At 43.5% G+C, this 27,128-nt stretch overlaps 2 protein-coding genes across 3 annotated transcripts in view; both read left to right on the plus strand.

Moving 5' to 3' along the window:
* The first annotated feature begins 297 nt into the window (after nucleotides 1–297).
* On the plus strand, nucleotides 298–20,228 carry BCL7A (BAF chromatin remodeling complex subunit BCL7A). Of its 2 annotated transcripts, XM_077187748.1 has the most exons (7): nucleotides 298–557; nucleotides 4,598–4,706; nucleotides 8,244–8,325; nucleotides 11,013–11,109; nucleotides 12,946–13,113; nucleotides 15,675–15,796; nucleotides 16,623–20,228. In XM_077187748.1, exons 2-7 carry the CDS (start codon nucleotides 4,672–4,674, stop codon nucleotides 16,692–16,694), a joined length of 576 nt encoding a protein of 191 aa, XP_077043863.1. In that variant the 5' UTR covers nucleotides 298–557; nucleotides 4,598–4,671; the 3' UTR covers nucleotides 16,695–20,228. The 2 variants fall into 2 exon arrangements, with proteins under 2 accessions (XP_077043863.1, XP_054501945.1); XM_054645970.2 differs by lacking the exon at nucleotides 4,598–4,706.
* Nucleotides 20,229–23,462: 3,234 nt separating this feature from the next.
* The window catches only part of MLXIP (MLX interacting protein), a 44,195-nt gene continuing 40,529 nt past the window's right edge, over nucleotides 23,463–27,128 (plus strand). The window contains exon 1 of the mRNA XM_054645843.2: nucleotides 23,463–23,876. Coding sequence (XP_054501818.1) covers nucleotides 23,506–23,876 — 371 coding nt within the window. The 5' untranslated portion in view covers nucleotides 23,463–23,505. The remainder of the gene's footprint in view (nucleotides 23,877–27,128) is intronic.

A 27,128-nucleotide genomic window follows, 5' to 3' on the forward strand; every position in this document is an offset into this window, starting at 1 on the left:
GCGAACACTCGAGGAAAAACAGCCACGGGAGCTCTGGAAGCCGCGCGCGCGGGGCCGGCGGCCGCCTCCGGATTCTCCCCCGCGCGGGCTCCTTCCCGCCCGGCACCTCCTCCGCAGGTCCCCGCCGGGGGCGGCTCGCTGTGCCCGCGGCTCCGCGGTGTCCCCTCAGCCGCGACAGCCGCGCGGGGGTCGGAGCCCGCTTCCCTCCCTCACGGCCCGGCCGCCCTTCCCGCCACCCGCCGTCCCCTCACGGCGCCCGCCCCTCCCCTCCCCGCCGGCCCCGCGCGTGCGCGGAGCGCGGGCCCCGCCGGGCGGGCGGGCGGAGCCGAGCGGAGCCGCCGAGCGCAGCCGTGCCGAGCCCCGCGCAGCCCCGGCATTGTGCGGGCGGGCGCCCCGACACACGGACCGAGCCGCCGGCCGCGCCGAGCGCCGCGTTCCCCGCCGAGCCCGCCGCCCCCCAGCAGCATGTCGGGCCGGTCGGTGCGGGCCGAGACCCGGAGCCGGGCGAAGGATGATATCAAGCGGGTGATGGCGGCCATCGAGAAAGTGCGCAAATGGTGAGCGGGCCGCGCCGCGCCGGGACCCCGCGCCCGCGTCCCCCCGCGCCCCGCGCCGGCCCCGCGCGGGTCCGGAGCTCGCCGGCGGCCGCGGGGGGCGGGGAGCCGGCGGCACCCAGCAGCCATTTCGCTCCGGCGAGTCACATGAAGGCGGCGGCGGCGTGTGAGGGCGAGAGGCGGCTCCATTGTGCGGCCGAGCCCCCTCCCCGCCGCCCCCCGCCGCTCCCCGCGGACCCCGGCCCGCCGCCCCTCGCCGCGGGTCCCGGGCCGGGCGCCTCGGGCATGGGCGGGCGGCAGGGTCGGGCCGGGCGCCTCCCGCCGCCGGCCCCTACAAAGGGCCCGAGGAGCGGGCCCGGGGAGGCTCCGCCGCCCGCTCTTTTGGGTGGAAATAGTGCTCGGAGAAGTGTCCTGGAAAAAAAGAAAACACGTTAAGAATACCCCTGTGAAGCTCCCGAGAGTTTATTTTTTGCCGTTGCCTGTTTGTGTACTGATTTTACCTCCCAAGTTCCCGGGCTTTGCGCGTAAAAGCGCAGCGAACCCGAGCGCGATCGTCTCCCACCGACGCTCCGGGAGAGAGCGCGAAGTGCCCCTGGAACCTCTCGTAAATCATAAAATTAAAGGTTATTCCCCGTGTGAAATACGTTCCTTTTGTTAGGCCTTCAACGCGTTTTTGGCATTTCCCCGCTTTTGTCTTTTTTTCCTTGCTTTTGTTAGAAAAACCCTCACGAGGTGTTTAAACAATACAGTACGGCGGTCGCCGCCGTGCTGTGCATGGTCGGTCCGGGGATTTGGGATGGCATAAAGAGCGGTGCCGGTGTGGCTCAAGAGTGAATCTTTCTTCCAGCAAGTTGGCTGAGACTGTTCAGCAGTCTCTGTGCATGTATCTTAAAATACTTTCTTTAAACATTTGGAATCCACGGGGAAATCCCTCGCGTTATTGTTACTGTTCATCCCTCAGCTGGTTTGCAGCTTTGAAATCAAGGGGACACTTCTATTGTCCTCCTTGGCTAACGCTTTGTTTTCGTTAAAAAAAGAGCAAAATACAGAGTTGAACGTGTTCGTATTAGGGTGAAATGGATTGTTAAGTTTTAAATGGCCTTGAGCACACGAACGGGCCCTTTGGCGTGAGCCGGACAAAGAATCGGGACGTGTGTCCAGGAGCGCCGGGCACGGGATGGGGATTTCAGAGAGCCCGGCCTTTGTGTGGGGAGCCGGAGCAGCCCCAGCTCCGCAGCTCGGGTGCTTTCAGGAACTCTCTTCTACTCGGGTGTTGTTTTTAAGTGCAGTTTGCTGACTGCTGGGCCGGCTTTGGAAGGTCAGAACAATGTGCAGCGGTGTGACAGGACTTTTGTTCCAGCCGGAGCGTGCTTGGATGTGTGGGACTGTTCTGGCTGTAGGTATTTCATTCATGAGCGCAGCACGCTCCCTTTGAATCCTGGTTTGTGGAATTCAGAGAGGAGTAGAGACAGAAGCTTGGCCATTCAACAAAATACCTAATTTTTTTTTTTTTCTTGGCAAGGACTCTCTGCCATCATGCCAGTTGCTATGGCTCTTTCTGTAAAACAGAAATCTTATGGTATAAATAGATTTCTCTACATTTTAACCTTCACGATAGACAGCTTGGCTATAGAGGGTTCCTGTATAGTCATGCAGTGTTTCTGTTGATTATTGTCAGATGTATCGATACAACTTTTTGTGGAAGTATTTATATAAAGCAATTTTCTTATTTTTTAAAGGAATAATAATTTGGAGGTGAATCTCATGGTTACCCCCCTCCACCTGCAGTCAAATACAGTGGGAAATTAGCTAGAGAGATTCTGTGTTTTGTGGTTTCAGTGTTTTGAGAAGACTTGGCTTGTTAAATTGAACTTTCCACACTGGCAATTCCTGCATCTTCAGAAGAGCCACATCGGCAATTTCCAAGTGTGCAGTTTCATTTGCATAATGGGAGCAATTTGTTGCCATCCACAGCTCTTCTGTGGAAACGCAGCCGCTGAAAATTAAAATACCTTGTGTCCAGCATTTCCTAGAACAGAGTTTTGTGAGACTTGTGTGCTCGGAGCAGTGCGTGCCAGGGATGGGCAGGGAGGCAGATGAGGCTGTGGACTCACCCGAGGGGACGGTGGCTTTATCCAAGGCATTGTCCACCTGGGCAGGTGTGCAGCACCTTGCTGGGCCTGCTGCTCCTAAATCCCTGTGCTGCCACGTCTGTGAATGTGCCTGCTGGAAGGCAGCTTCCATCAGGGCAGACTTTGTTCCTCAGGAAATCAGTGTTCCTGGACAGCCAGCACTTGGATGCAGATCCCCTGTTTTCCTGCCCATTCACGGAGCTCGTGGCACTTCTGGTTATTGCTGGAACTTCGTAGTAAACAGTGAAATTGTTACGTTTTTATCTTGAGATTACTGTAACCTTATCTCCTTTGTTTAAACCACCATGAATGAGCATCTGTTTTGGAAAACACACAGCACGTGGCTTACAGAATACATGGTTGCCTTGTGTTTGTGTGGCAGAAATGTTAAATTTCCACAGTAAGAGAACAGTTCTACCTTTCTTTAACAGTACTTAAAATTCTTCTGTCAGTCTATTTTAAAAAATCCTCCGAGATTATTTTGTCTCAATAAACGGTACAGGATTTTTCTTTTTGTCTTTAAAGGTTGATGGGTACATGTAGATTCCAAGTGGGCTCTCAAGAAGAGAGGGGCAAAAACTATTGTGCCCTCAACCAGCACTAGAAAAATACTGAAGACACTCTTGGTTTGTGTCAAAGTCTGATTTATTAAATGAAGAAAAATACAGACATCTACTGAGACAAGGAATGAGCAGGGGGAAAGCATAAGTGGTAGGATGTCTTGGGAGGCAGTGAAATAATCTGCATGGGTACAGAGCACTGCTGGACTTTAGGACAGCTGTGCAGACACGTAAGGATGCAGCTCTGGAATACCTGGTGAGGATAGGTAACCCTGGCTTTAGAGAAGGCACCAGGAATCAGGAAATCCCACTGTGTTGCCTTCCCTTTGAATTGCAGTATTTCTCAGGAGTGCTTTGACCCTTTTCTGACCCATCAAAGCCCTGATCTGTCAGGTGATAACACCTTAGGAAGAAGAGGTGAACCTGGACAACTGCTGAAAGTACCTGGAGAAAGTTGAGGGGAAAAGTGCCCACAGTCTGTTTTACCTGGTGCCATTGGCTGGGATCCTGAGCTGTGGCTATTTAGGATTTCTAGGCAGTGCTGCTGTAGCTTTTCTGTTCACTGTCTCCATTCAGACTTGCTAAAATGCTTTTGTGTGGTATGTAATGCTCTGAGATTGAGTTTCTGCAGGTTTTGCTGCTCGTGCCTCCTTCAAATAGGCTTTCTCTGAAAAGGAGTCATGGCACAGAACTCCTTAACAAGATGTCTTTGGAAAAGGCTGTTTGCTACCCCCAGATCACCTCCCTGCTTTAGCCTGTCTGTGGTGGGTTTTCTCCTAAGACTGTCGTTCAAGCAGTGGCAGTTGAAGTAAAAATACCAAGTATATGTGCAGGAATGCACTGGAGTTCTGTAGTGGCCCAAACACACTGTTACCATGCTTGAATTATAATACCTTTCTTTTTTTCTTGCTTGAATTATTTCTCTTGACTTCAGTGGGAGCTGAAGGTGGAGTTTTGGCACGTGTGAGCCATGGTTCTCTCTGCTTGAGCAAGGTGCCTGTGGCCAGGTGGAACCAAGCAGGGCTTGCTTTAAGCCACGTGCACATTACAGGGGGCTCCCCAAATGTGCTGTACTTAGATAAACCCAGAGAGAAGGTCCCTGTGAGCACATGTCCTTGTCCAGTCTCTCTGCATGGCACTTGATTGGATTTGCAGCCTGTTCAATAAACACCATGTGTGTTTGGGGCTCCTTCACGTTAGTCACTAGACAAACATCTACTCAGCGGTAGGCGTGCTCGGAAAAGCAAGCCTACGCTTCAAAAAATCAGTTTTTGTGCATCTGACAGCACTTTTTGTGTATAATAATGGCATATTCTTTCCCATCCCCTTTCTCTTTTGCTTGATCCCACAGGGAGGTCATAATTCTGTGATTTTCACCAAACTCTGTTGCAATGCAAGTGAGTGTGATGTGATAAATTCAGCATTATGACGTCACTTCGTGATCACCAGCAGAAGATGGGGTATGTGGGAGCAAATCCGTGTGTAAATGCAGCTCGCTGTGATGAATGGTAGTCATGGGAAAAGGCCAGACAAGTGGGAAAGCCTTTCCTTGAGTGATATATTGGCAGTAAAGGCTTTCTGTGTCTCTGCCATCAAATGTTTCTGGCACTCACTGCTGCTGCAGAAGCTGCCTTGACACTTTCTGTATAAGTGTAATATACACTGTTGTGTTTGCTCACCCATATATTACTTTTACACGTGGAATCTGATGTTCATCTGTGGAGCCTTAGTGTTATTAAACAAAGTATAAATATATTTGAGAGTCTTGGATTATTTAGCATGGGGAATTGGGTATATAATGATGTAAGTTCTGAGATATTAGTATGCCTCAGGCATAAGCACTGAAGAAGTGTTGATACTAATGGTTACCCTTTGTACCCTTGGCTGTCTTTAAATGCTGTGCAGATATAGTTTAGAATTTAAAAATGCTTTTACACAATTTCAGAAAAATGTAAAGGTTTGTTTCTGTTGCACTGATTAGTTTCTGAATTTACTATAACTAAAATATCGAAGATACTTCTCAGTGTGGAAGATTAAAAAAAAAATATTATTGTATATATTTCATTTTCTGTTGTTACTCCTGAGTCATTCATGGAGAAACAGGAGAGCTTTGAAAACAGGCAAAATGGGTTTTTTTGTAAAACTGTGGAGTTTATCAGCTAGACATGGACAAGTAAAATTGAATATTGCCATATTTTTAGCCTGATAAAGTGTCAGGTTGATGGTGTTCCATTAGCCATCTTTTCCAGTCCAACAGTCAACACAGAGACCAACCTACAGAGACTGACAGGGATGGTGCAATTACAGATACTGCTCAGTCATCACTTATCAAAGGTGGAATTGAGTGATGGGGGCGGAATTCTGGTCAGGACCGTGGGGTGGGTGGGTGCAGCCGACAGGAAAACAGGTGAAGAAACTGTTCAAGGTTTCACAACAGACTGAGCACAAGAGTTCATGAGTTCCTCATTCCTGTTCCATCACTGGGCCAGTGAGGATCCTCTGTGATTTGTGCAGCCCTCCCCAAACTCGCTGCCCTGGGCAGCACCAGTAAATTGTCATTTCTCACTGAGTGAAAAGGGAAGTCCCTGGTCAGCAGGTTGGGATGGTGTCTTTGCACAAAAGATTAAAAAGTGACTGTTCAGAGTAGAAGTGGGTTTGGGGTTTTTGTTTGCTTGGTTGGATTTTGGGTTTTGTTTTGAAATGGTAAGGCAGTAAGTATTACAGATAATATTCTAAGCTTAATTTGCAATGAATGTCATAAATCTTGAAATGATTTTACCCTGTTGATCTTAAATGTCTGAAAGTCATTGCGTTTCTTTGTTAACAAATTTGTGTTTGTGCTGCCAATGCTTTTATTAAGTTTTAGAGGAGGTTGTCTTCTTTTTTTCCTTATTAATACTTTCATGGTCTTAACCTGTCAATACTGTAAATACTTACACAAGTAAAATATTTGCATAATAGCACTGTGATGTTGGGTTTTCTTTTTAGCCATAGGTTTGCAGGACTGGGATGTTGGTGTACTTCCATCACAAAATATTCTTATTCCCGTTGTTGTCTGAATTACTGTGTATTGAAATCAGTTAAAAAATCCCTAGAGCTGAGGGTTATCAAAACTTAAAGTGGTAAGAAGCTCAGAAGAGTTAAAATGTCAGGGCTAACTTTAATACTAGAAGGAAAAAGTTACTAATATAGGTTTCCTCCTGTGTTCTACAGTCTGTCCAGTGAAGATGCTGTGTGAGGCTGCTTTGAGATGCTAACAGGTATCTTGAACTTTTGGTTTTCCAGTGCAGCATCTCTAAGTAATATTTTGCTGTAGGAAAAGACTAAAATCTTGATTTAAAAAAAAAAAAAGCATTTATTCACCTCTCCCCACACCCAAAACAAAACCTCAGTTGGTTTTATTTCCATAATTTCAAAGGTTTTCTTAAGTAGAAATAAATCTAATTTGTCTTGTGTCCTTAAAAAACCCCAAATTATATCATGATCATCTCTTCACAATTAAGTATGCTCTCATTATTGACATGCCCTCATCTCCACTGTCATTTTTATCGCATGTAGAGCTCCAAATTAGAGTGAAATTGGATTTTGACATACTTTAGCCACCTAGTGTACCCAAATGGCTGTGTCTAAACACATTGGGGGAACACTGCTCCATGAGGAGCAGTGGGAAAGAAATGAATTTGAAATAGTTTTGGACTTCAATTAAAATATCATTATGGACAGAGCCAAAATATATCAAGTAGTCATATACAGTTTAGCTTTGCTTTTGTTCTTAATTAAACAAGAAAATGCCTCTTCTAAAGGAAAAATATAAGATTGGCTTTGGTAGCTAAAACAAATAGTCAGGAGGATGTTTGTGACATTTGTACAGTGGGGCTGCTTTTGATTCTGGAGGCCCTTTCTAAAAATGGACCTATCACATATATGTAAATATATATATTTGGAGTCACATCCAGCTTCTCCCATCCTGCAAAGAGCATTTTTTATTTTTTTAATCTATAACTGGATCCCAAATCTATTATTTAAATGTTTATGGGGAAAAAAAACAAACCCTGAGATCTCATGCCAAATTAATTTCAGATGTTCCTGAATATTTAATGGAATCGGTCTTTGTTGTTAACTTTTAATCGATCCATTTGCAGAGCTGCATTGCAAACCCAGGAACCAGCAGTGGTAATCTGTGACCTGAAAACTGATCCCAGAAACGTGATGAAATTTCTCTGGCATTGTGGACCTTCTTTAAAGCCCTGATGTGCAGAGGCCAAGAGTGCATCCCTCAGCTGAGCATCCCTCTCCACCCAGCCCTGGGAGCCCCGAGGCAGAGCCACCCTGCAGCCACATTTCCTTCCCCTTTTGTCACCATTGAGGCTGGCAGGGTGTGCACTGAGCAGCCCAGGCTCTGCTTTCCCCTCTCTGCCAGGCTCAGCCTTGCTTTTCCCCAGAGCTGGGCTCTCATTCTGCACCACGGCACTGATTGCTCCTGTGAGGCTCTTGGTCCTACAGCTGGAATTGCAGAGCTGCCTGTCAGGGGTGTGGAGTGAGCATTAAATTGCCAGCAGCAAATTTCTGCCCCCCCAAATAAACCTCAGATGGTCAAAATGCATCTAGATTTCTAATCCCATTAAACAGCTTCATGATAATCAAAACACACTGGTCTGTCTAAACCCTCTTCTGCTGTCTAGAAACTTAAGTGAAAATTGTAGGCATTAAATCTGCATTTTCAATTGCTGTTCTTCTTAACTTTATCTTTAATCCAGATCTTATTACTGCTACTGCAGTTACTCACCCAGTCAAGTAACAGCCCTGAGAAATCTGGAGGTTAGCAGTGCTCTAGCAAGTTGTGAAATGCAAAGAACAATTTGCACAATGCAGTGCTAAAGACGATGTAATAGAGATCATCCTACTTAATAGCCTGTTTAAATTCTTGACAACTTACAATAGTAGATCACTCTCCTCTGAATCTGAAGTGTAACTTCTCCTGCATTGTAATTTTGTAGGGAGAAGAAGTGGGTGACAGTTGGCGACACATCCCTAAGGATTTACAAATGGGTACCAGTAACAGAGCCTAAAGTGGATGATGTAAGTATCCTGCAGTATCTTGCTTTTTCCAGATGTACGTGCTCCTGTTTAGGCAAAGTCAAAAGAAATACTCTTTGATTTTCATTGAGTCTTTAAGCTAAGACTGGTGTGGGTCTTGCAAGCTCCAGGGGGGTGTTGATCTCTACAGCAAGTGATGTGGATGGGTGAGGGTGTGACAGTGCCCCTGGAGTCAGCTGGGATCAGTTCTCAGATAACTGTTAGACATGCAGCTGGAACTGAGTTTGAAACCTTTCTCTGACTAACTGGGAGGCAGGGAGGGAAAGTTATGGCATGGATTATTTTTCCCCTCTTTCTGCCTGGTGATTTAAAGAAGGCAGCTGGTTTGGAACAGGGCAGGGAAGATATTCTATGTGTGCATCACTGCTGTTCTGCTCAAAACCAGGTGGAAAACATTTGACATGAGTGTAGGAATATCCTGTGGAGCTGGGATCACTTCTCTTAAGATGTCCAGCCAAATAATACAGCAGCACACGCTTCTGTTGTCATGTGTGCTTTCTCTTGATAAATGTTCTGTCTGTGCATCCTGTTTATGTTGTGTGCACTGTTTGTGTGGCGTAAAAATAAGGGTAAAAATCAAAGTTGATAGGACTTACAAATTGGTTTTTAAAATGATCGCTGCTCTCATCATATAAACTGTAATATTGTGGTAGAGAGAACACTAACCCATGATACCACAGTAAATTAATTACACAATAGAAAACATATCCCAAGTTTGGTGCTCTTTCCTTGGCCTGTCATGTGCTTTTACTTTACCTGAAATATGAGTGAAGGCCTATTTGGAAGAAAACTTCTATATTAAAAGACACTGTCATGACCTTGTCTCACTCAGACTCCAAATTTAAGATCTATTATTTTTTTTTTTATTAGGATTGCTTTAACTGAGTTTGTTTCTTTCTGTGCTTTGGTTGTCCCACAGATTCAGGGACTGTCAGTGTTGTGGTAAACCTCAGGGGTTCTTCCAGTGCTTGGGCAGCATCTCTCTGAAGTTCCCCCTTGGGAATTGGGAAACCTGTCCATTCTTTCTAGTTGTCAAATGTTTGGTCTTGATTTTATTATTTATAGTTCATAGTGGGGGAAAATTGTGCTGTCTGTGTGAGAGGGAGTGCAGGGTTTAGGATATTTAGGATCAGGGCTTCTGGCAGTTTTCCTGCTGTTCAGCTGTGCCTGCAGGGGTGGGTGCTGTGGGACTTGGAAACAGAATTTCTAAGTGAGCTTCTGGAGGAATTTTCAAGGTCACTGCTACCCAAAGTCAGGTTCTCTATTATGAAGAATGGGTTTATATAATGGTTTCCATGTGCAGAGTTTAATTGTGTTTTCTAAGCCATCATCTCTAGGTTGAGGCTCCAGATTTGCTGAAACTGGGACACTTGTTTAAGACCAGTTACACTGGTGTCCTACAGTCATGTTCTTTTTATTTCAAGTAGAGCTTGTTGTGCAGCTGCAGTTGTTTCAGGCTTGATGTTGGCAAGGTTTCTGTCCTGCTCCTCTGAAAGTTCTCACAAATCACCCAAGCATGTAGATTTTATGTAAATATAATTTATTTATGTAAATTATCCCTACCTGGTATATAAGTACCAGAAAGGGATAATTTTGTCTATTAAATTTTGTTGTGGACATCTTTTTATATCTAAATTCATCCATTCTGAAGGACCAGACAGTAGATTTGCTTTTCACTAAAACAGGAGAGTGGTGCCTTCCCCTATTTCAAGTGGAAGTTGTCTTTGATTTTGGTGAACAGAAATTAAATTACTTCCCCCCTCATGTGTTGCTCCTTAGACACTTGGACATTTCTCTGCACTACAATTAGCTCGGCTCTTCCTCCTCCTGGTTGTTCTGGAACCTCACCACTCTGATGGTTGAACCTCTTTAAAAAACACCTGTCAGCTTAAATTGCTCACAGTCACATGCAGTGTTTCTTTTGTGGCAAAAGTGTCCCTTTTACCTTTAAAAAGCAACAAAACCAAACCTGAGAGAGATCATGACCCCTCTGACCTTTCATTTTGCAAAGGTAAAGAATTCCATGTGCTCTCACCTCTGTTTCATGCATCAGCAAATAAAATGTGTTCTTCTCTAAGTAAAAATACAGTTTAGAAATAAGCTTAATAATTAAAATAGAGAGGAAAATCCCTCCAGATGTCACTTGTTGAGTTTTTTCTGCAGTCTTAGACAGTATTTGACTGTGGTTCAGTTCCTTCCCTTGGAGGATGGTCTCTCTCCCCCACCAAAGGGTGGGCTCAGAGCATTGTTCCTGGAGCAGGCTCTGCATGGTCTCCTCAGCTGCAGGATCTCCACAAGCAGTGCAGCTGCCTCTTTTTCCTGTGAGTCTGATTACATCACCTCCTGATTGCAAATGCTGCATCCCTGAGCAGGCACAGATCCCCCAGTGATGGATGCCACGGTCCCTTCCTTTGTTTTCATCTGGGAGCAGGTTGGGACCCACAGCTCATGCAGGCCTTGTGCTCTGTGGTTTGGGTCAATCTGATTTTTCTTAATGCATCCTTGAGTTTTAATGAAGAAACAGCATCAGTTGTAGAGGAGGAGGGGGTTTCAGTTGGGGTTGTGAGCTGTTCTTGCAGAGGTGCTGAGTGGGGAGGGTTTTACACAGCAACCTGGATTTCTCTGCATGGCTGCAGTCTCATGAGTGTGTGGTGCCTTTTGTTTTTCAGAAAAATAAGAATAAGAAAAAGGGCAAAGATGAAAAGTGTGGCTCTGAAGTGACCACTCCAGAGAACAGCTCCTCCCCAGGGATGATGGACATGCATGGTGAGTGGGAGGTCAGGCCCAGTTCCCCTCTTACACTGCTCTGAAGGTGTAAACCAACAGCCTCAGATCCTCCTCTGCTCTGATGGATGGACTTGAATCAAAATGGAAAACACCATCAGATACTCACTTGGTACCTTGGACTTCTCTTCTGTGGATGTACTAACAGTTGTTTATATATGGGCTATGACTGTAAGGGGAAAACTTTGTTAGAGGAGTTAAATATAAAAATAAAATTAGAAATATCTACCATTCAAAGCACTGCACTCAGGTGCAGTAATACCTCAACAGAGTTTGTTGCTTGAAGAACCAAAAATCCTCCAAAGGCTCAGTGGGACCTACTATAATTTAGGCAGGTTTTGTACTTATTAACTCTCTTACTGATTAAGGTCAAGAGAATTCTGCAAGAGCCAAGGAAGCAAGCTCTGGTTCTGTGGTGCCTTCCTTCTGCTTCAGCTTGAGAAATTCACTGCTCAAGAAAACATTTTTTGTTTGCCAGTCAGGCACTATGAGGTCAATTTTATTTCACTTTAATTTTTTTTTAAATGTGACTTTTGAGTGTTAGCCTGGTGTTTATTACAGAGCAGCTTGCACAGCTCAGCTCTGCTTCAGGTTTTTACCTTCTGGGTGTTTGGATAACAATTGTGGCTGAGAATGCAGCACTGTTTGAGCTGATAAGAGAGGATCACTTTTTAGTGGGTTGTGAATTTTCAATTTCAGCTTTATTTGCATTTGTGCTGCCTCATGGTTGCTTTTTGCAGGCTGACAGCAAGTGGGGTCTTGCAGTTAGAGGAATGAGCAAGGGTTTTGCAGGTCTGGATTAATTTTTCATCTATTTCAAGCCTTTTAACTTTTGGCTTGTCAGATAATTTAATTTTTTAAAGTCTTGATTCTCCCATCCATGAGGTGAATGTACTACTTGCTTTTTTATCACTATAACCTGTGTTTTTAACTGTACAATTTCACACTGTACAATTTTGTGATAAACTTAATCTGAATTGACTTCAGGCTGCTCTGGAGAGAGGTGGTCCCAGCAGCAGCTCTGTGTTCTGAAGTCCTTTGGATGTAAAGGTTGTACAGATGCAGAGGAGGTGGATTGACTTGTATTCTAGTAATTTAATTCATAATATTTTGCAGGGTGAGTTTTCTTCAGGGAGCAGGAACTTCCCTCTTGGTTATCCAGGGATGTTGGTCTGGCTTAAAGGAAGTTGCACCTCAGTGCTTTGTGTAAAATAATAATTGAGCTATTAAAACCACTGTCACAGGCAGAATATTTCCTGTTAACTACAGATCTGTGCTGCAGAGGATTACTGGGATCCAAGCCTTGGAGGGCTAGAGAATATTCTGGACAATGATCACTTAGAAACTGTTGATGTTGGGACTGGATGTTACATTTCACCTTGAAGGGGTTTTAGGTTGTTGGGGTTTTTTTGACCTTCAGGACTCAATTCAAAAATATCTGCTTATCTGAGCATTGGAGTGATGGGTATTTGGAAATTGCAGCATGAACTGGCTCAGCCCTGTGTTATATGAGACTGCCACTTTGGTTGATCTGGTTTACTCATATTTCAAAATTCTGGGTTCTTTTGCATCAGATCTGAGTAAAACACTGTTTGTTTTAATGTATAAAATTAGAATTAGATTTTTAGTAGCTGCTTGAAAACTCCTTAGGCTGGTGTGGAAAGAAGTTGGATGTGTGGTGTGAGTCTAAATGATTGGACTTGATCCTTAATGAGCTAAATTATATCATGTGTTATCAGGGAATAATATGGAAAAATTAAGGTGTGCTTTGTATCTTGTCAAATCAAACTGGGCTGGTTTTCACTCTTCTGTTCACAGATGACAATAGCAACCAGAGTTCAATAGCTGATGCTTCTCCAATAAAACAGGAAAACAGCAGCAATTCCAGTCCAGCCCCAGAGCAGAACTTGGCAACACAAGCAGACGGCACTGAAGTCAAGTCTGACGAAACTCAGGCAGAGGCAAAGGAGCAGCCTGGTTCAGAAGGTGAGCTGGGAGGGCCATTTGGAAGCCAAACAAAAAAAGTTATCTTTTAGTGTGTTATTTATTTGCTTATCTACTTTAAGAACTGGAAAATAATAATTGGAAAGAGATGGTTCCTGAATTCTCGGCATTTATGTGAAAATGGGCTGTAATTTCTCTGACCTGCTGGTGATCTTTCATACAGCTGGAAAGGTCACACTGACATTCAGGGGTCTTTTCAGAGAGAAACAAACAAAATACTGGTTTATTGTTCTCAAATCTCAGTCTTGAAAAAATAAATAATTTAAAATCATCTTTGAAATGGCTGCTACCATGTAATCACACAAGTCCTGGAAGGTATTATTAGTTTGTGTAGATCTCTGGAAGTTGATGCCTTACTGTGACAGTAAAATAGAGGTGAGATACTTTGAAATTACTTTTTTAATTTTGTAAACTATAATGCAAGCTTTCTTTTCTCTTAATCCTGCTTGCTACTTATTCACAAGTTAGCTCTGAGTTCTGTCCTAATTTTCTGAAAGCATTACAAGATTCTGTTGCAGTTGTGGACAGATTAAAAATACATGTGGGTTAAGGGATTGTTCTGACCCTCACTCTTTCAATGGTATTTTGGGTAATTGAAACATGCTCTGTATTTATATTCGTGGGAAGATAACTTTCTTTGTCCTATTATAACAGATAAAAGATGTCCTTAATACCATTCTAACGATTTGGTGGCAGAATTCTTCCCCTACCAAAGCAATTAAATTATGCCCTCCTGATTTAGTTCTTCACTCAGTAGCTCCACTGACCAATTTAAATTTAGAACTTTTATCTTGGTAATGCCAGAGTGCTCAAATATGTTAAGTGTTGTCATTTATAACTGGGGTTGAAATTTGACAAAAGAACCATCACCAAATTGGAATAAATCAGAGCAAATAATACCTCCACTTGCATATTTGGCCACAGTAAAGAGAAAGGATTTACTCCTTGGGCTAATATTGTCTGAACCTGCTTGTGTGAAGCTGTTGCATAGCATTGCACATGTTCCCCTGGTTAAATTTAAGTTCAGGGAAAATCATACCAAGTCCTCTGGATTGAGAGCCAGGTATTGTAAAATGAAAGGGAGACATAATAGCAAAAATTTCCTGTTTTTAATGCAGGGGTTTTCAGTTGGTTAAATGCTGTGTTAAACAATTTATTAAACATTTATCTACCTTGTTGGGATCAGTCAGAGCCCTGCAGTTGGGACATTATTCAGCTGGACAGGGTTAATGACCTCATCTGTCCCATGTTACTCCACTGAAATGAGGGAGGTTCCTCTAAGCCACTTTGTGTGGTCAGAAATGCTTAATGAGGAATAAAATAAAACAGGTGGATTCAAGCATTCGGCTGTGTGAACAAGTCCTGCAGGCATTGGAATAGCTTGAGGGTTGGTGGTTTCAGGCATGGATCCCCTTGGCCAAAGGTCAGCAGCAGCTGAGTGTCTCATCAGGAGCAGCTGGAAGGGAGCAGCAGTGGTGAGCTGGGGCTGGATTTGTCACAGGGAGATGGGGACATGGCCAAGTGCTCCTCAGCTCAGTGGGGGCTGAGAGATACACAGCAAAAACCAAAACTCAGATTTCTTTGGACCCTTGGGCCTTGTTTCTTTATCAGCCTGAAGATGCTTTTTGGTGAGACATGGACAGGAAGAGGATTCTGCCCAAGTTCACTGAATGTGATCTTTGAGATGCTCATGATGGGCATCACTTTGTCTGGAATTCAGAAATGCTTGTGATGCTTTTTATACAGTACACAAAAATATCCATTACTCACTGGTTCTGGCATCTTCATTAACCAAAACTGTCCAGCAATTTTGTTTGATCTTGCATTTCTCTTCATATGGAATAAATTCATATAATCTTTGGGTCAGGGATCTAGAAATACATTTTGCATGCCCCTGTTCCCTGTTTAAATAAATGGGTGCTTTAACCTTGAGTCTCTAAGTCTTGCTTTGAGAGAGGGAAGGGTTTGAAAAAACAACCAACAAACAAAAAAACTCCCCAAACAAACCAAAACCCAGTGAAAGCTGGAAGCAAGTAACAGCTATAATAGGTTTGAGGAATTCTTCACACCCGTCCACCAGAATTAAAAATATAGTGGTTAAGCTAGTTAGCTGAATTTCTAAAGTCTATCTCAAATATCTTATCAAGCAAAAAAAAAAAAAAAAAATTATACAGGTTTCTAGATCCATTAGTTGTATCACTTCAGCCGTTTGCTTCTGGTTTGAAGGAATTCCCTTGCAGGCCAGACTGGTTTGCTGAGGGCTCTTTGAGGCTGTGCAGGAGCTTGGCTCCCTCTAGGGTCTGATCCCAGGGTCTGTGCTCCAGCAGCAGGAAGGAAAAACTCAGGCAGCAGCTGGGTTGTGATCCTGGAGTTTGTGCTTAATTCATCATCTTTAGACACTTGTTATGTGTGTTTTCATGAAAAAAGGTTACAATGTGGGTGAAATGGATGTGCTGGGGGATGTTGCTGATGGGAAGATATCCTGGAAAGCTCCTGCTGAAAGCTTTCATCTGTTTGCTTAAAATTATTTCTTGCCATTTCAGATACCTCTGATGAACAGAATTCACAGTCTTCAATGGAAAATTCCATGAATAGTTCAGAGAAAGCAGAAATTCAGTCCTCTGGAGAAAATGATTTAATTACAGAGGCGTCTAAAAACTCTCAGGTAACTTTAAATGCAATAGTCTGATTACATGGATCTTGGAAAAGTTTATTTTTACTTAAAAGCAAATATAAGGAGGACAGTTGTGTATTTCCATTAATTTCCAAAGTGAGGACAGTAAAGCAGCTGTAGAGTGTTAAATGTGCCTGTACCTGGTTTTGTGGTCCAGGTAACTGGCTGCTTGAATCTCACAGAATTGGAACAGTAAAACCAGATTGGTCTGATGGATTTCTTGGTTTCTTAAACCAGACCATGTTTTTAAGTGAATATTAACATTTTACATTAATAAATGCTTGGAACAAACCTACTGGACCCTTTGAGGACCATTCAGAAGTAGAACACCTTCTATAAAGGTAAATGTTCATGGCAGTTAGGAGAGTTAATTTGTGGATGTTTGGGTGTTTATTTACTCACTGAAACACTGAAAAATTCTGGGTGGGTGGGAGGAAGAAATGATCCTTGCAGTTGTGCCCTTCTCAGGGCTGGACAAGTGCAGATCCTCAGGCAGAGCCCTGCTCCTCCTGCTTTTCCTGTGGGTCCTCAGTTTCAGTGCACCCTCCATCGAGGCTGTTCCTTGGAATATTCACTGTGGGGTTTAGCCTGGAAATAGAACTTTGCTCCTTTGTAGATGACAACAAGTGCAAAGATGCTGAGGTAAGATGTAAGTGGAGCAGTGATTTAAGGCAGCACTGGGACATGTTGTGGCATCCAGGGATGCTTTGGCTGGGACACATCACATGCTGGGGAATTGTTTGTTTGATGTTTGTGGGGCCTGAACTTCAGTGCAATGATAACGTGGCTGTTTTTTTTTTTTTTCCCCCTCATTAAGGACTCTGAAGGAGTGCCACCTTCTAAAAAGATGAAAGTAGAGGCTTCCCAACAAAATGTTGAAGAGATTTAGACTATAGATTTTTCTGGTCAGTTTTTATGTAAGGTACATCAGTGGGCTTAATTATAGAACAACCTTACTTAAGCATCTTCTCTTGGATGAGGACAGAACTCCTAACTTTTCAAGTTACCAAGCAAAAATCCAAGAAAGCCTAACAAAGGTTTAACTTCTCAGACACTGAAAACTTTTTCCTGTGAAACAAACATTGAGAACTTTTAAGTTACTGTCTCTGAATTGGTTGGAGTAAACAACTCAGGAGGGGTCTACGCACTGTTTCTAAAGTCAAAATTACAATTATGTTGCTGCTGTATTTTTTTTTCATTTCTCTATTTAACATTGTAAGATATTTAAGGATGGTACAGGTCAGGTATTAGCTTTCATGTGAAGTTCATTGTTCTGGCGTGATGTCTGCTTTTGTTTTGTGCCTTGTGTTCTGAAAACAGTGCTAACTTTTAAAAGTTGTTTTGCAACTGTCTCCTTTGCAAAGTGGCCTATGTTTGCATAATGCCATGTAGTAAGGCTTTTTTTTTTTTTTCTTTTTTTGTTTGGGGTTTTTGTTTCGTTTTTAAGTTTTAAATCCCTGGTGCTTAAATTTTTAAACAACTACAAATCAGGAAGCCATTTTCACTCTTGGAGTCCAAGGAGAAAAAGGAGCTTGATATTTTATTTTAGCAGCTATAGTGGAGATCTTTATTGAATGCATGGCATTCGCAACTGTAAATTTGGTCTTCTAAATACTTAACTTCATCAGAAGTTAACATGATCTGTTTACCATTTATAGTCCAGATCTGAATAGATATTCTAACACAGGCACTTAAAATACTTAGTATTAGGTCCAGATCTCTGTACTGGGTACAACTTGCTTTACAGGAAAGTTCCACTATGTACATAAATAGGATCAAAGGGATTGATGCACAGTGAGTTTATTTTCAATTGGTCTTTTTTGATATCATGTTTTCACTGAACTGGATTTCATTGTACTGTTTCATTATGAGATGTTTACTTCTATGTTCCAGGAAAACACTGTATTGTGGGGGGGGTTCCTTATTCTCTTTCAGCAAGTCTTGCAAATGAGCCTTGTTGTTTCCATAGCCCAGTTCCTAACTGCAGTTAGCAATGTTCCTTCTCTTCCAATTAACGTTGAAGTGTGCTTATGCTAACTGAACTCATGGAAAGGCACAAGGTAGGTGCAGCTCCCCTCAAATTCCTGGCAAGCAGAAGTGTGGAACCATCTGCATCAGGTCACGAGGGTCTGGTCTTCCAGTGGTATTTGTACTTCCAGGGAATAAGCCCTGATCTCCCACTTCCATGCACACACATCCATCCATGTGTCCATCCGTGCTGCTGGCTCGGGCCCTTGCTCTGTCTTCTCCTGCTGTGGGAGATGGAATTTGCAATTTCAAATATGATCTCACAGCTCTGGAAATGGTTGAGTGTAGTTTGTAAGCTGAAAAACTGTAAATACTTTTTTAGATGATAAAAAAAAAAATAAATAAAAAAGAAGTTGCTTCCAGTTGATAAGGTTTTTTCATAAATTAGGTTTGTGAAGCTTATATAGGTCTGAATTCTCCAATAGTGAAAATGGCTTGCACTTAGACTACTGCATTACATTTGCAATTACCACTTTATTAGGAAAATAATGAGGAACTGGGGGGAGGGAAAAGGGGAGGGAGGAGTGGGGAGCCAATACTGACCTTCCATAAGATGTTTGTAGGATTGAACCCCAAATAACCTATGACACTCAACTTTTCCTTTATGTTGAAATAAAACATTTTGGATTTTAATTGAATAAAATTTGATTGCAAATCATTCATGAAAACAGCGTGCTCCCTAATAAGATTTTGGGATTTCTGGTCTGATCATGAAGTCCATTAACATTCTGAAAATAAGGAAATGAGGAGCCAAAAACTGAATTTGCACAATATATGCAATGAAACGGTAGAATTCTCTCTTGAATTGTGTGTATGCCTAAAATGTGGATAACTGGTCCATGATGATTGATTTGTATGTATATTACATTCAGATTTAAGTGATATTTTGTGAGAAGTTCTATTGATATATTAAATGGGCAAATCTAGAAAGATTCAAACTTTTAAATATTTTTGATTTACTAACTTTTCATTATTCTTAATGCTAAAACAAAACAAATTGATGCCACCTTGGACAAGTAGTCGTGTTTACTAATCCCTCTCTTCAGGTGCATCGCAGCAAGTTTTTAATTTTCATTTTGTAGACGTTTCCAAGGGAGTAAATAGACTTTTCATTTAGGAACTAATTCCTGTACTTTAGGAAGAAATAAAATATATAAATAGCACTAAAAATACCTCAAATTTTTCATTAGATAGAAACATTTATTGGCATTATTGACATCAACCAGCTTTAATTATAAACTTCCTTTTCTCTCCTGTGGCTTCTGCTCAGAACTGTTCATTGTTCTGTAGCTAACGAGACAAGGCATCATAACCATCTTCCTAGAGGCTTTATTTCTGAGGTAGAAATCCTTTATTTACAGCTTCTACAGAATGCATTCAGATCTTTTATTTTAACCAGAGATTCTAGTGACAACAGACAACTGAACAAGCAGATAGATTTGGGTTCCTTAGACCTGTTATTGTCAGTCTCTGAGGGAAGAGACTTTGACATTATCTGGTATGAAGAAATCCAAAATAGTGTATAAGACTGTTATTAGTCTTTTTTTGAAGTGCCTGATAACATTTATGGGCCAACGGATGTGATTGAACACATTTTAATGCCAGAAAGTACAGATGGGACCAAACCAGAACATGGAATTCAAATCGACTGAGGTTTGAAACCAGATCTAAATCCAGCTTTTTTTGGCTTGGACCTATCTCTACCCAAAACTTGTTTTATGAACTCACTGTAAAAGGGTTTATTGAAAGCATTGAGAGGTGGAGCAGGAGGAGAGATGTAATTTTTTTCAAGATGACTGAAAGTTCTCATACAGCTGATGATTTAGAAATAGTGCAAATATCAAGAAGTGCTTCCTTGCTACAATGCTGAATGTTGGAGCTTCAGTTACAAATAAATAAATAAAATAAAATAACAAAAAATATGAAAAAAAAAAAAAAAGAAACTAGAGGCAAGCAAGTAATTTAGCTGAGTTTGTGGAACACGTGGGAAGGCCTTCCGGATAATCGATTTACTCAGCCAAACATTTTATAGCAGAACTATTCCTTGGAATTTTTATGCTTGGGAAAGTAGTTGTTATACATTCCAAAAAGTGCTGGCACTTACAAAACAACAACAAAAAATAAAATCAACAAGGCAGTATAAAATATCGGTTTTGGGTGGCTATCTTCATACATAAGCATTGTCATGTTTTGGAATGTTCTTTATCTCTAAGGGCCTGTTAGAAGGTGTAAAGAATTTTGTTTTCTTCAATACCTAATCGTTTTCCATCTTATGATTTGTGTGTGTGTGTTGTACAGCAGTATAATTTTTCACTTATTTATTCCATCGGTAGTTATGGTTTGTACAATGTACAATGGTTTCATTTCAAAATAAAATAAAAAATCACAACATGAATGCTGTGTGAATAATTTTTATCAAGAAACCTAATCTGAGTTTGGTTCCTTTTGTTTTTTTATTTTTTTAATTTGCAATAAATTTCTGTTTTTTATAAATGGTATTTTTAAATGTGCATTCTCTGGTGTTGTCTCGTTTGGTAACGTATAAAATTATCCACCTTTGAGAAGTCCAAAGGTGTCTTGATAATTGTGTGGTGGGGCAGGGGCAGGTGGCGGTTGTAAAAACAAAAAACAGATATGACCAGTGTAATTACAGCAATCTGCAGAATAATTTGGTAATTTAAGATAATTCATTTACCAAATTCCTCGTTTGGTGCTCGGTTAATGTCTTGTGGTACCTTAAATTGGAGGGGGTAGGGAAGGCAGAGTGTGAAACGTGCTTCAGTTTGGAAACAAGCTCGAGTCCAATGATTGCAAGGGTAAAACCTCCTGAAGAGTTTTGGAAAGATTCTTTACATTCAAGATGGATATAAAGTGTCCAGCTTATTTTTAGTGTTCGGTGTGCTCTGTCCCAAGGTGGCCTGCAGCCCCACAGGCAGCTGGACTGCTCTGCTGCCTCTGGCTCCCCGCGGGGCGAGCCCCAGCCTGCTCCCACCTTGGCTCTCTCACATTTACCGGGGTGCTCATCCTTAGCAGCCCCTTGAAACTCACTAACCTGGGAAGGAAACGGTTTGGTTTGGTTTTTTTTTCCTTCTCCAGATTAGTGAATTAAACCAGGAGACACGTACCAAGGAGTTCCATACAGGGTGGAACTGGAGAGAGAGGCAAGGACAAGTAGGAGCAAGGCTGTAACTCAAGATGGGTCCCAGGAGGAAAGGCCTCTGAGCAGGTAAGGCTGGTGCCAGGGAGAGAGCAGTGGCAGCCTGGAGCAGGGCACGGCTGGAGGTTGTCCCTGTGGTTTCCTGGGAAGTTTTCCCTGTGGTTTCCTGGGAGCAGGATGGGCACGGCTGGGCTGGACTCCTGCACTCAGCCCCAGCCAGGCTGTGAGTAAGATCCCTTGAGCTCTTGCCCTCATCAGTATGGGAATGCTTATCTTCCTGTCTGTAGATTCGGGAGGATAATCTCACCACTAAGTGGTGTGGAATACACTGTGGGCTTTGAACGGCTCGGATGTCTCTGCTCACAGTGTGTATTACAGTCGAATTCCTCCTGTGCTAAAAGCCTATTTCAAGGAATTGCTGGTGTTCCTTGAAGGAACATCATCAGAAGCTGGTGGCCTGTGTTTCACCTTGAACTGTGGATTGATGTAAAACAGAAAGAAAAGGAATACTCAAAAGATGCTGTGGCCTCTGTTTCCCTGTGCCTCCTGGAGTTCCTTGCTGTGGAGCAGGAGAGGATCCCTGGCAGTCTTGAACTGTTACTGATCATCTAAATGCTCATCTTAAAAGGGCAAACCAAGAGGTCTGTCTCCAAAATTAAGTGGATTTATTTTAAATAAGGCCCCTTTCCTTGCATCTAGCAGAAAAAACCTGAAACTTGTGTTGTAGCTTAAACCTGCTGCCCTTTCTTTAAATGATGGTGTACTTTGAACTCTTCCTAGAAAATTGCACTGCAACCTAATGGTTTTATTTTAACAAGTTACCTGTCTTTTCCTGCAGGAGGAAACACTAGCTTGCTTAGAATTTAGCGAGGTCAGTGTACAGGCTGTTGTTATGGAAATACTTTATACAGTGATGCTAATGATGTGATTTTTTTAGCTCAGGATTAGTTCTTAACAAACTACATGGAAGATTTTAATAGGTATTGTTAAACAGTGAATGTTGTTGTGAAATGTTTTAAAATTTTTGTACTTAAAATATTCTCAGAATGTCTTGCTGGGACGCTTTTTTTTTTCTTAAGCAAATTTTAATATAAGATACCAATAACCAGGTTTAAAGCTAAATATGACTGGCCTTTTCTTCAGAATTTGAGTCAAGTATGATGCTGACTAAGAGCTGAATGCTAGGTTTGGTTTTTAAAGATCTGAGACAGCTCCCACATGATGTGGTCATTCCTTACTGTTGCCTCCATATGTGGGGAAGTGTTTGACCTACCACTCCTTCCCTAAACACAGGGATCAGCCTTGATTCCATGCTAATGGGCAATGTCAGATCCTTGCATGGGCGTAATTGGGATATTGCAGGGATGCCTCTTCTTGCCCAAGACTTGCTCTCAATCTCTGAAGTCTCTCTTGATCTTATTTCTGGTTTAACACACCAGAAAAAGTAGTATGTGGCTGTTGAATATTTGGAAGCTTTTTCCCTCCTGAGGGTGGCTATGTAGAAGAGCCATTTTCATTTTAAGTGTGAGGTCCTATAACTGAAATAATATATGCAATTTAGTATAAATGCTTTGGAATGTGTGTCCCAGGATCTGACTGCTCCCCTGGTCATGGAGGCTTGCACTGCAGGGCAAGTTTGGGATCTTTTCTCTTGACTTTGTGTACACATAGTGTACACAATGTGTACATTATGCTGTAGGATGATGCTTTTATGTTAACCTACAGGACCCATTGCTTCCTTTATGCTTTTGAGAAGGATGAAATCTGACCTTTACCTCCACTGGAACAACTGTGGTTCCTTTTATGTGCCACTGAGAAGGTACTGAGTTAGGTGTGAGCCACCAGCCTGGCAGCAGAAGCTCCATGTCCTGACCTCTCTGTGACTCTGCAAGGTCTCCAGCTTTGCTGGCTGCCCTGGCTTCTTGCAGACTGCTTCTGGAAAATAATAAGCAGTTTAGTGTATTAATGACAATTTAAGTATTTCTAGCACAATTGTTCTCTCAGCATTCTTCAGCCATTTCTGGGCTGTCCTCTACATCTCATGTTCCTCATAGTCCCTTAAGTTTAGGAATGTTTTCCATAATCGTTAGGGCTGGAAGGGGAGATCACTCCCTGCCCAGGCAGGGTCACCTGGAGCAGGTGACACAGGAATCCATCCAGGTGTGTTTGTAATATCTCCGGAGAGGGACAATCCATGGCCTCCCTGGGCAGTTCCAGAGCTCTGCCACCCTCAACCTAAAGGAGCTGTTCCTCGTGTTGAGGTGGAACATTTCGAAATTTAGTTTGGTTTTAAAAAAAATAAATAAAAAATTGTTCTGCTGGGTGGAAGTCCCCGCTGAATCACTTAAACCAGCCACCCTCAGGAGGTGTGGGGACGTTGCTGGCACAGAGCGGACAGGGCGGCGGCGGGGCCGCTCCGTCGCCTTTAAGCGCGGCGGGGGCCGGCGCGGGGCGGAGCGGGGCGGTGGCGGCGCAGAGCGGGCGCGGGCTCGGCCGCGGCGGCAGCAGCGGGGCCATGGCCGCCGACGTGTTCATGCGGCCGGCGCGGCTGCTCGGGGCGGCGGGGCCGCTGTCCCCCCGCACGGAGCCCGACGAGGACTCGTCGGACACGGACGATGGCGGAGCGTCGCCGGGCGGGGGGCGGCGGTGCGGGCCGCGGCGGGGGCAGCCCCCGGGCCCGCAGATCATCCACTCGGGGCACTTCATGGTCTCGTCGCCGCACAGCGAGCACCCGCCCAAGAAGGGCTACGACTTCGACACGGTCAACGAGCAGACCTGCCAGACCTACCAGTTCGGGGCGGCCCGCGGCGGCGGCGGCGCCGGCGGCCGCCTCAGCATCGACGCGTCCCTCACGAAGCTGTTCGAGTGCATGTCCCTGGCCTACAGGTACCGAGCGGCCCCAGCGGCGAGTCCCGGCCACGGGGACAGCCCCGGCCGGGCTGGGCGGGGGAACCGCGCCGGGGAGCGGGACCGTGTGCGGGGCGGGGTCGCAGCCGAGCAGGGACCCTCCGGCCCATACGCTGGGGTTCGGTGCCGCTTTTGTGTTCAGCGAACTTGGGGGTCCCGGCGGGCCCTTCCCCGCAGGCCCGGGGCCGTGGCTGGGGGCGAGCCGGGGGTGCCGCTGCCCCCCCCGCCATGAGGGCTGAGGGCTGGGGTCCCGCTCGCCCCGCCGGCTGCTGGTGCCGCTGGAAGCCCTCAGCATCCCGCGGCCAGGCTGGGAGCGAGTGGAAGCCTCTGGTGCTAAACAGAAACCCTTAAAGGGCAAAGTGCCCCGCTCGATGTGAAACCCAGCCAATTTTCCCCTCCCCAAATTTTATTTTTATAACAAAGTCAAGCAAGCGGGCTCCGTCGCTGTTTCCTTTGTTCCTGTGCTGGCTGCAGCTGGCAGCAGCACTTCCTGGGTTTATCTGCACCTATTGCTGTGACTTTGGTTGTGCTTTTCATCTCTTCAGTAAGGCGTTATATTCCCATTTATCCCCTTTGTCTGTCATCCAAAATGGAGGCAGAGCTGTGGAGTAGAAGTGTTTTGGAAAGATGTGTGTCTGCTCAGTCTTTTGTTCCGTGTGATACAGCAGAAACCGGATCCAATCTGATGTTCTCTGCTGAGCGCATTTTGGAAGTTGATTAAAAGGGTTGATGGAAAATGCCTCTTGGCATATCAACGGAAATATTTGTTTTCATCTATAGGAACCACCTTAGCTTGCTAAAAGAAAATTAACTTTGCCCACCCCAAATTAATCTATTTAAGTATTGCTCAATGAAGAGGAAACAATAGAACTATCTGTTCTGTACAGTAGCTTGAAGATGTAAGTAATATTAAAATTTTGATAATATTGGCCAAGAACGTTATTAACTACTGGCAAGAGCCTGAACGTCAGATAAGGTGTGTGCAACAGTGGATCTAAGTATTTTGCACTTACAAAAAAAAAAAATAAGCCTTTTTTTGTACAAGCTGGGAGAAACTCGCAAAGGAGCTGCAGGGATTATGAAGGACAGAACTGGACTGCTCATGTGCATGTGCTCCTCGGCCTCTATCACCTTGGTTTTATTTTGTGCTTCCACTGGTATGTTGTTGGGATTTTGAAACTGAGGGTCACATCTGGTGCAAAGGAATAATTCTGTTACACTGATTGACAGTACTGAGCTCTGATGTAGGTGAATTAGTTGAGCACCAAATTTATTACAGAAGAAATAATTTTATCCTGCCTGCTGGTGGTAGCATGAGGCAAGGTGCAGAAAATATCCTCTTAGAGGCTGCCAAAGAAAAGCACATTCTTAATGCTTCTGTCCTTGGGCACCTTAGGGTTTGCTGAGTTGCAGCCCTGAAGCATCCTGCCCAGATCCAGCCTGCTTACTCAGCAGCTTTGGGATACAATTTTTAAATCTGCCGAACAAACCAATTGTAAACTTGGGTCTAAAAAGGATTTAAGTAATTCTGGAAAATCTGATTTGAGGTGTTGAACATGGCTGTGAAGTGGGAAATGTCTTTTTAGGAAATGATTGAGCCTGTAGGTTGTATTTCTCTCTGTCCTCAGGCTGGATTTTTTCTTGGTTGGTTTGTGGGGATGTTTTTGTGGCTGTTGCCTCAGCTGTACCTTTCTCGTTATTGCCTGTCAGATCCAGCACTGACAAAACACACAGATTCCATGTTAATGTTTTCTATGCTGCCTTTGCTGGCTAGAAATTCACTCTAGAAAAGAACTGGGGCTGTGGAAACCAACAGCAAAAACTGTAACACAGGAAGATGAAGATGTGTGAGTTTTGCTTTTTAGGGGCATGAGCTGCCTGCAGGGCTGGGGGATGCAGCCGTGACAAACACAAACCCAAGGAAGCTGCTGTAACAGAGCTCTCTGTGTAATATTTATTTACACAGGACACTCATTGCTGGTATTTCAGTGTTTAAAGTTTTAGAGAGAAGCAGTAAAACGTGTGGTACCCATTAGCTTGGTGGATGGACTAGAAAGCAAAGCTTTTCTAGATTACCTCAGTCATTACCTGGGTCATTACCTCGGGTGGTTTGTTTGGAAGTGACCAAATTTATGCTGGATCACGGATTCGTGATCCATAGCCCATAAACCTGGCCTCTTCTAGTTGTGCTGAAATTTTTTTTTGAGTTTGGCTTTGTGCTGTTCACAGTCAAACTTTTTATGATAAAAAAAAGTTATTTCTGAGCAGCAGGGAAGCGATTCCCTTGTGCCTTTGAGCAGTACAAACCAACATGATCCTAATTTCCATCACAGCTGTTTCAGTCACATATCCAGTTGCACAGCTTGAAAAGTCTCATTTCAGATATGCCATTCCAGAGGGGAAAACATGCCTGTAGCATACTCCCCTGTACAGTGAGCAGATTAAACCAATTTTTTAAATTAATAAGTAACTTATAAACACTGGGGTTTACAACAGGTGTCACGAGGGCTGTACGTTATCTAAATGTAACCTGTTTTTCTCATGAGATTGATTGTGGGAGCTGTACCACACTGACAGAGGTAAAAGAACATTGCTTTTCCCCTTTTAGCCCCTTCATCTCAGCTCTTTAAACCAGTGTGACCTTGCAGACCTTGACGTGTAGGTAGCTAGAATTGACTTGTTGCAGGCAGGCAAAAAGATCTTAAAAAATGTTCTTCTCAAAAAGAGAAAGGCCTTTGACACTGCTCATTCTAATGAGAAACTGTGCTCCTGGGTACATGACCTACAATACTCAGAATTAAGTAAAATGTTATGTCATCTTGATATTGAATTTAGTAAAGCCCTCTAATAACTTTACCATTATCCAAATAATTACATTACCCAGAAATAACTTCCCAAAGCCTCACTGTATTCAGAAATGTTTCAACAACAGCCTATCATGAAGGTTTTTTCCCCTGAGATTGGGACAGAAGAATTTTTTTCTCTTTGTTGTGATTAATGATAATACACTGGCTGGTGCTCCTTTTAAACTATTGTATATTTTTATGTCAGTCACTGCTTATCTTAGTACAGGCCATGGCAGGGTAGATGAAGATGACTTTGTGGGCTCATTTATTCTTAAGTGGCCTCAGCGTTCTCTCACCTCTTATTAAGAGCTTAAGGAACATGCCAGGTGTTGTACTTGAGGTAAGAGTGTTAAGGTTGGCATGAGATCCTTGTCCAAAGCCCTCT

This window comes from Agelaius phoeniceus, chromosome 18 (genome assembly GCF_051311805.1).
Source record: "Agelaius phoeniceus isolate bAgePho1 chromosome 18, bAgePho1.hap1, whole genome shotgun sequence".
Classification (NCBI taxonomy): Eukaryota; Metazoa; Chordata; class Aves; order Passeriformes; family Icteridae; genus Agelaius; species Agelaius phoeniceus.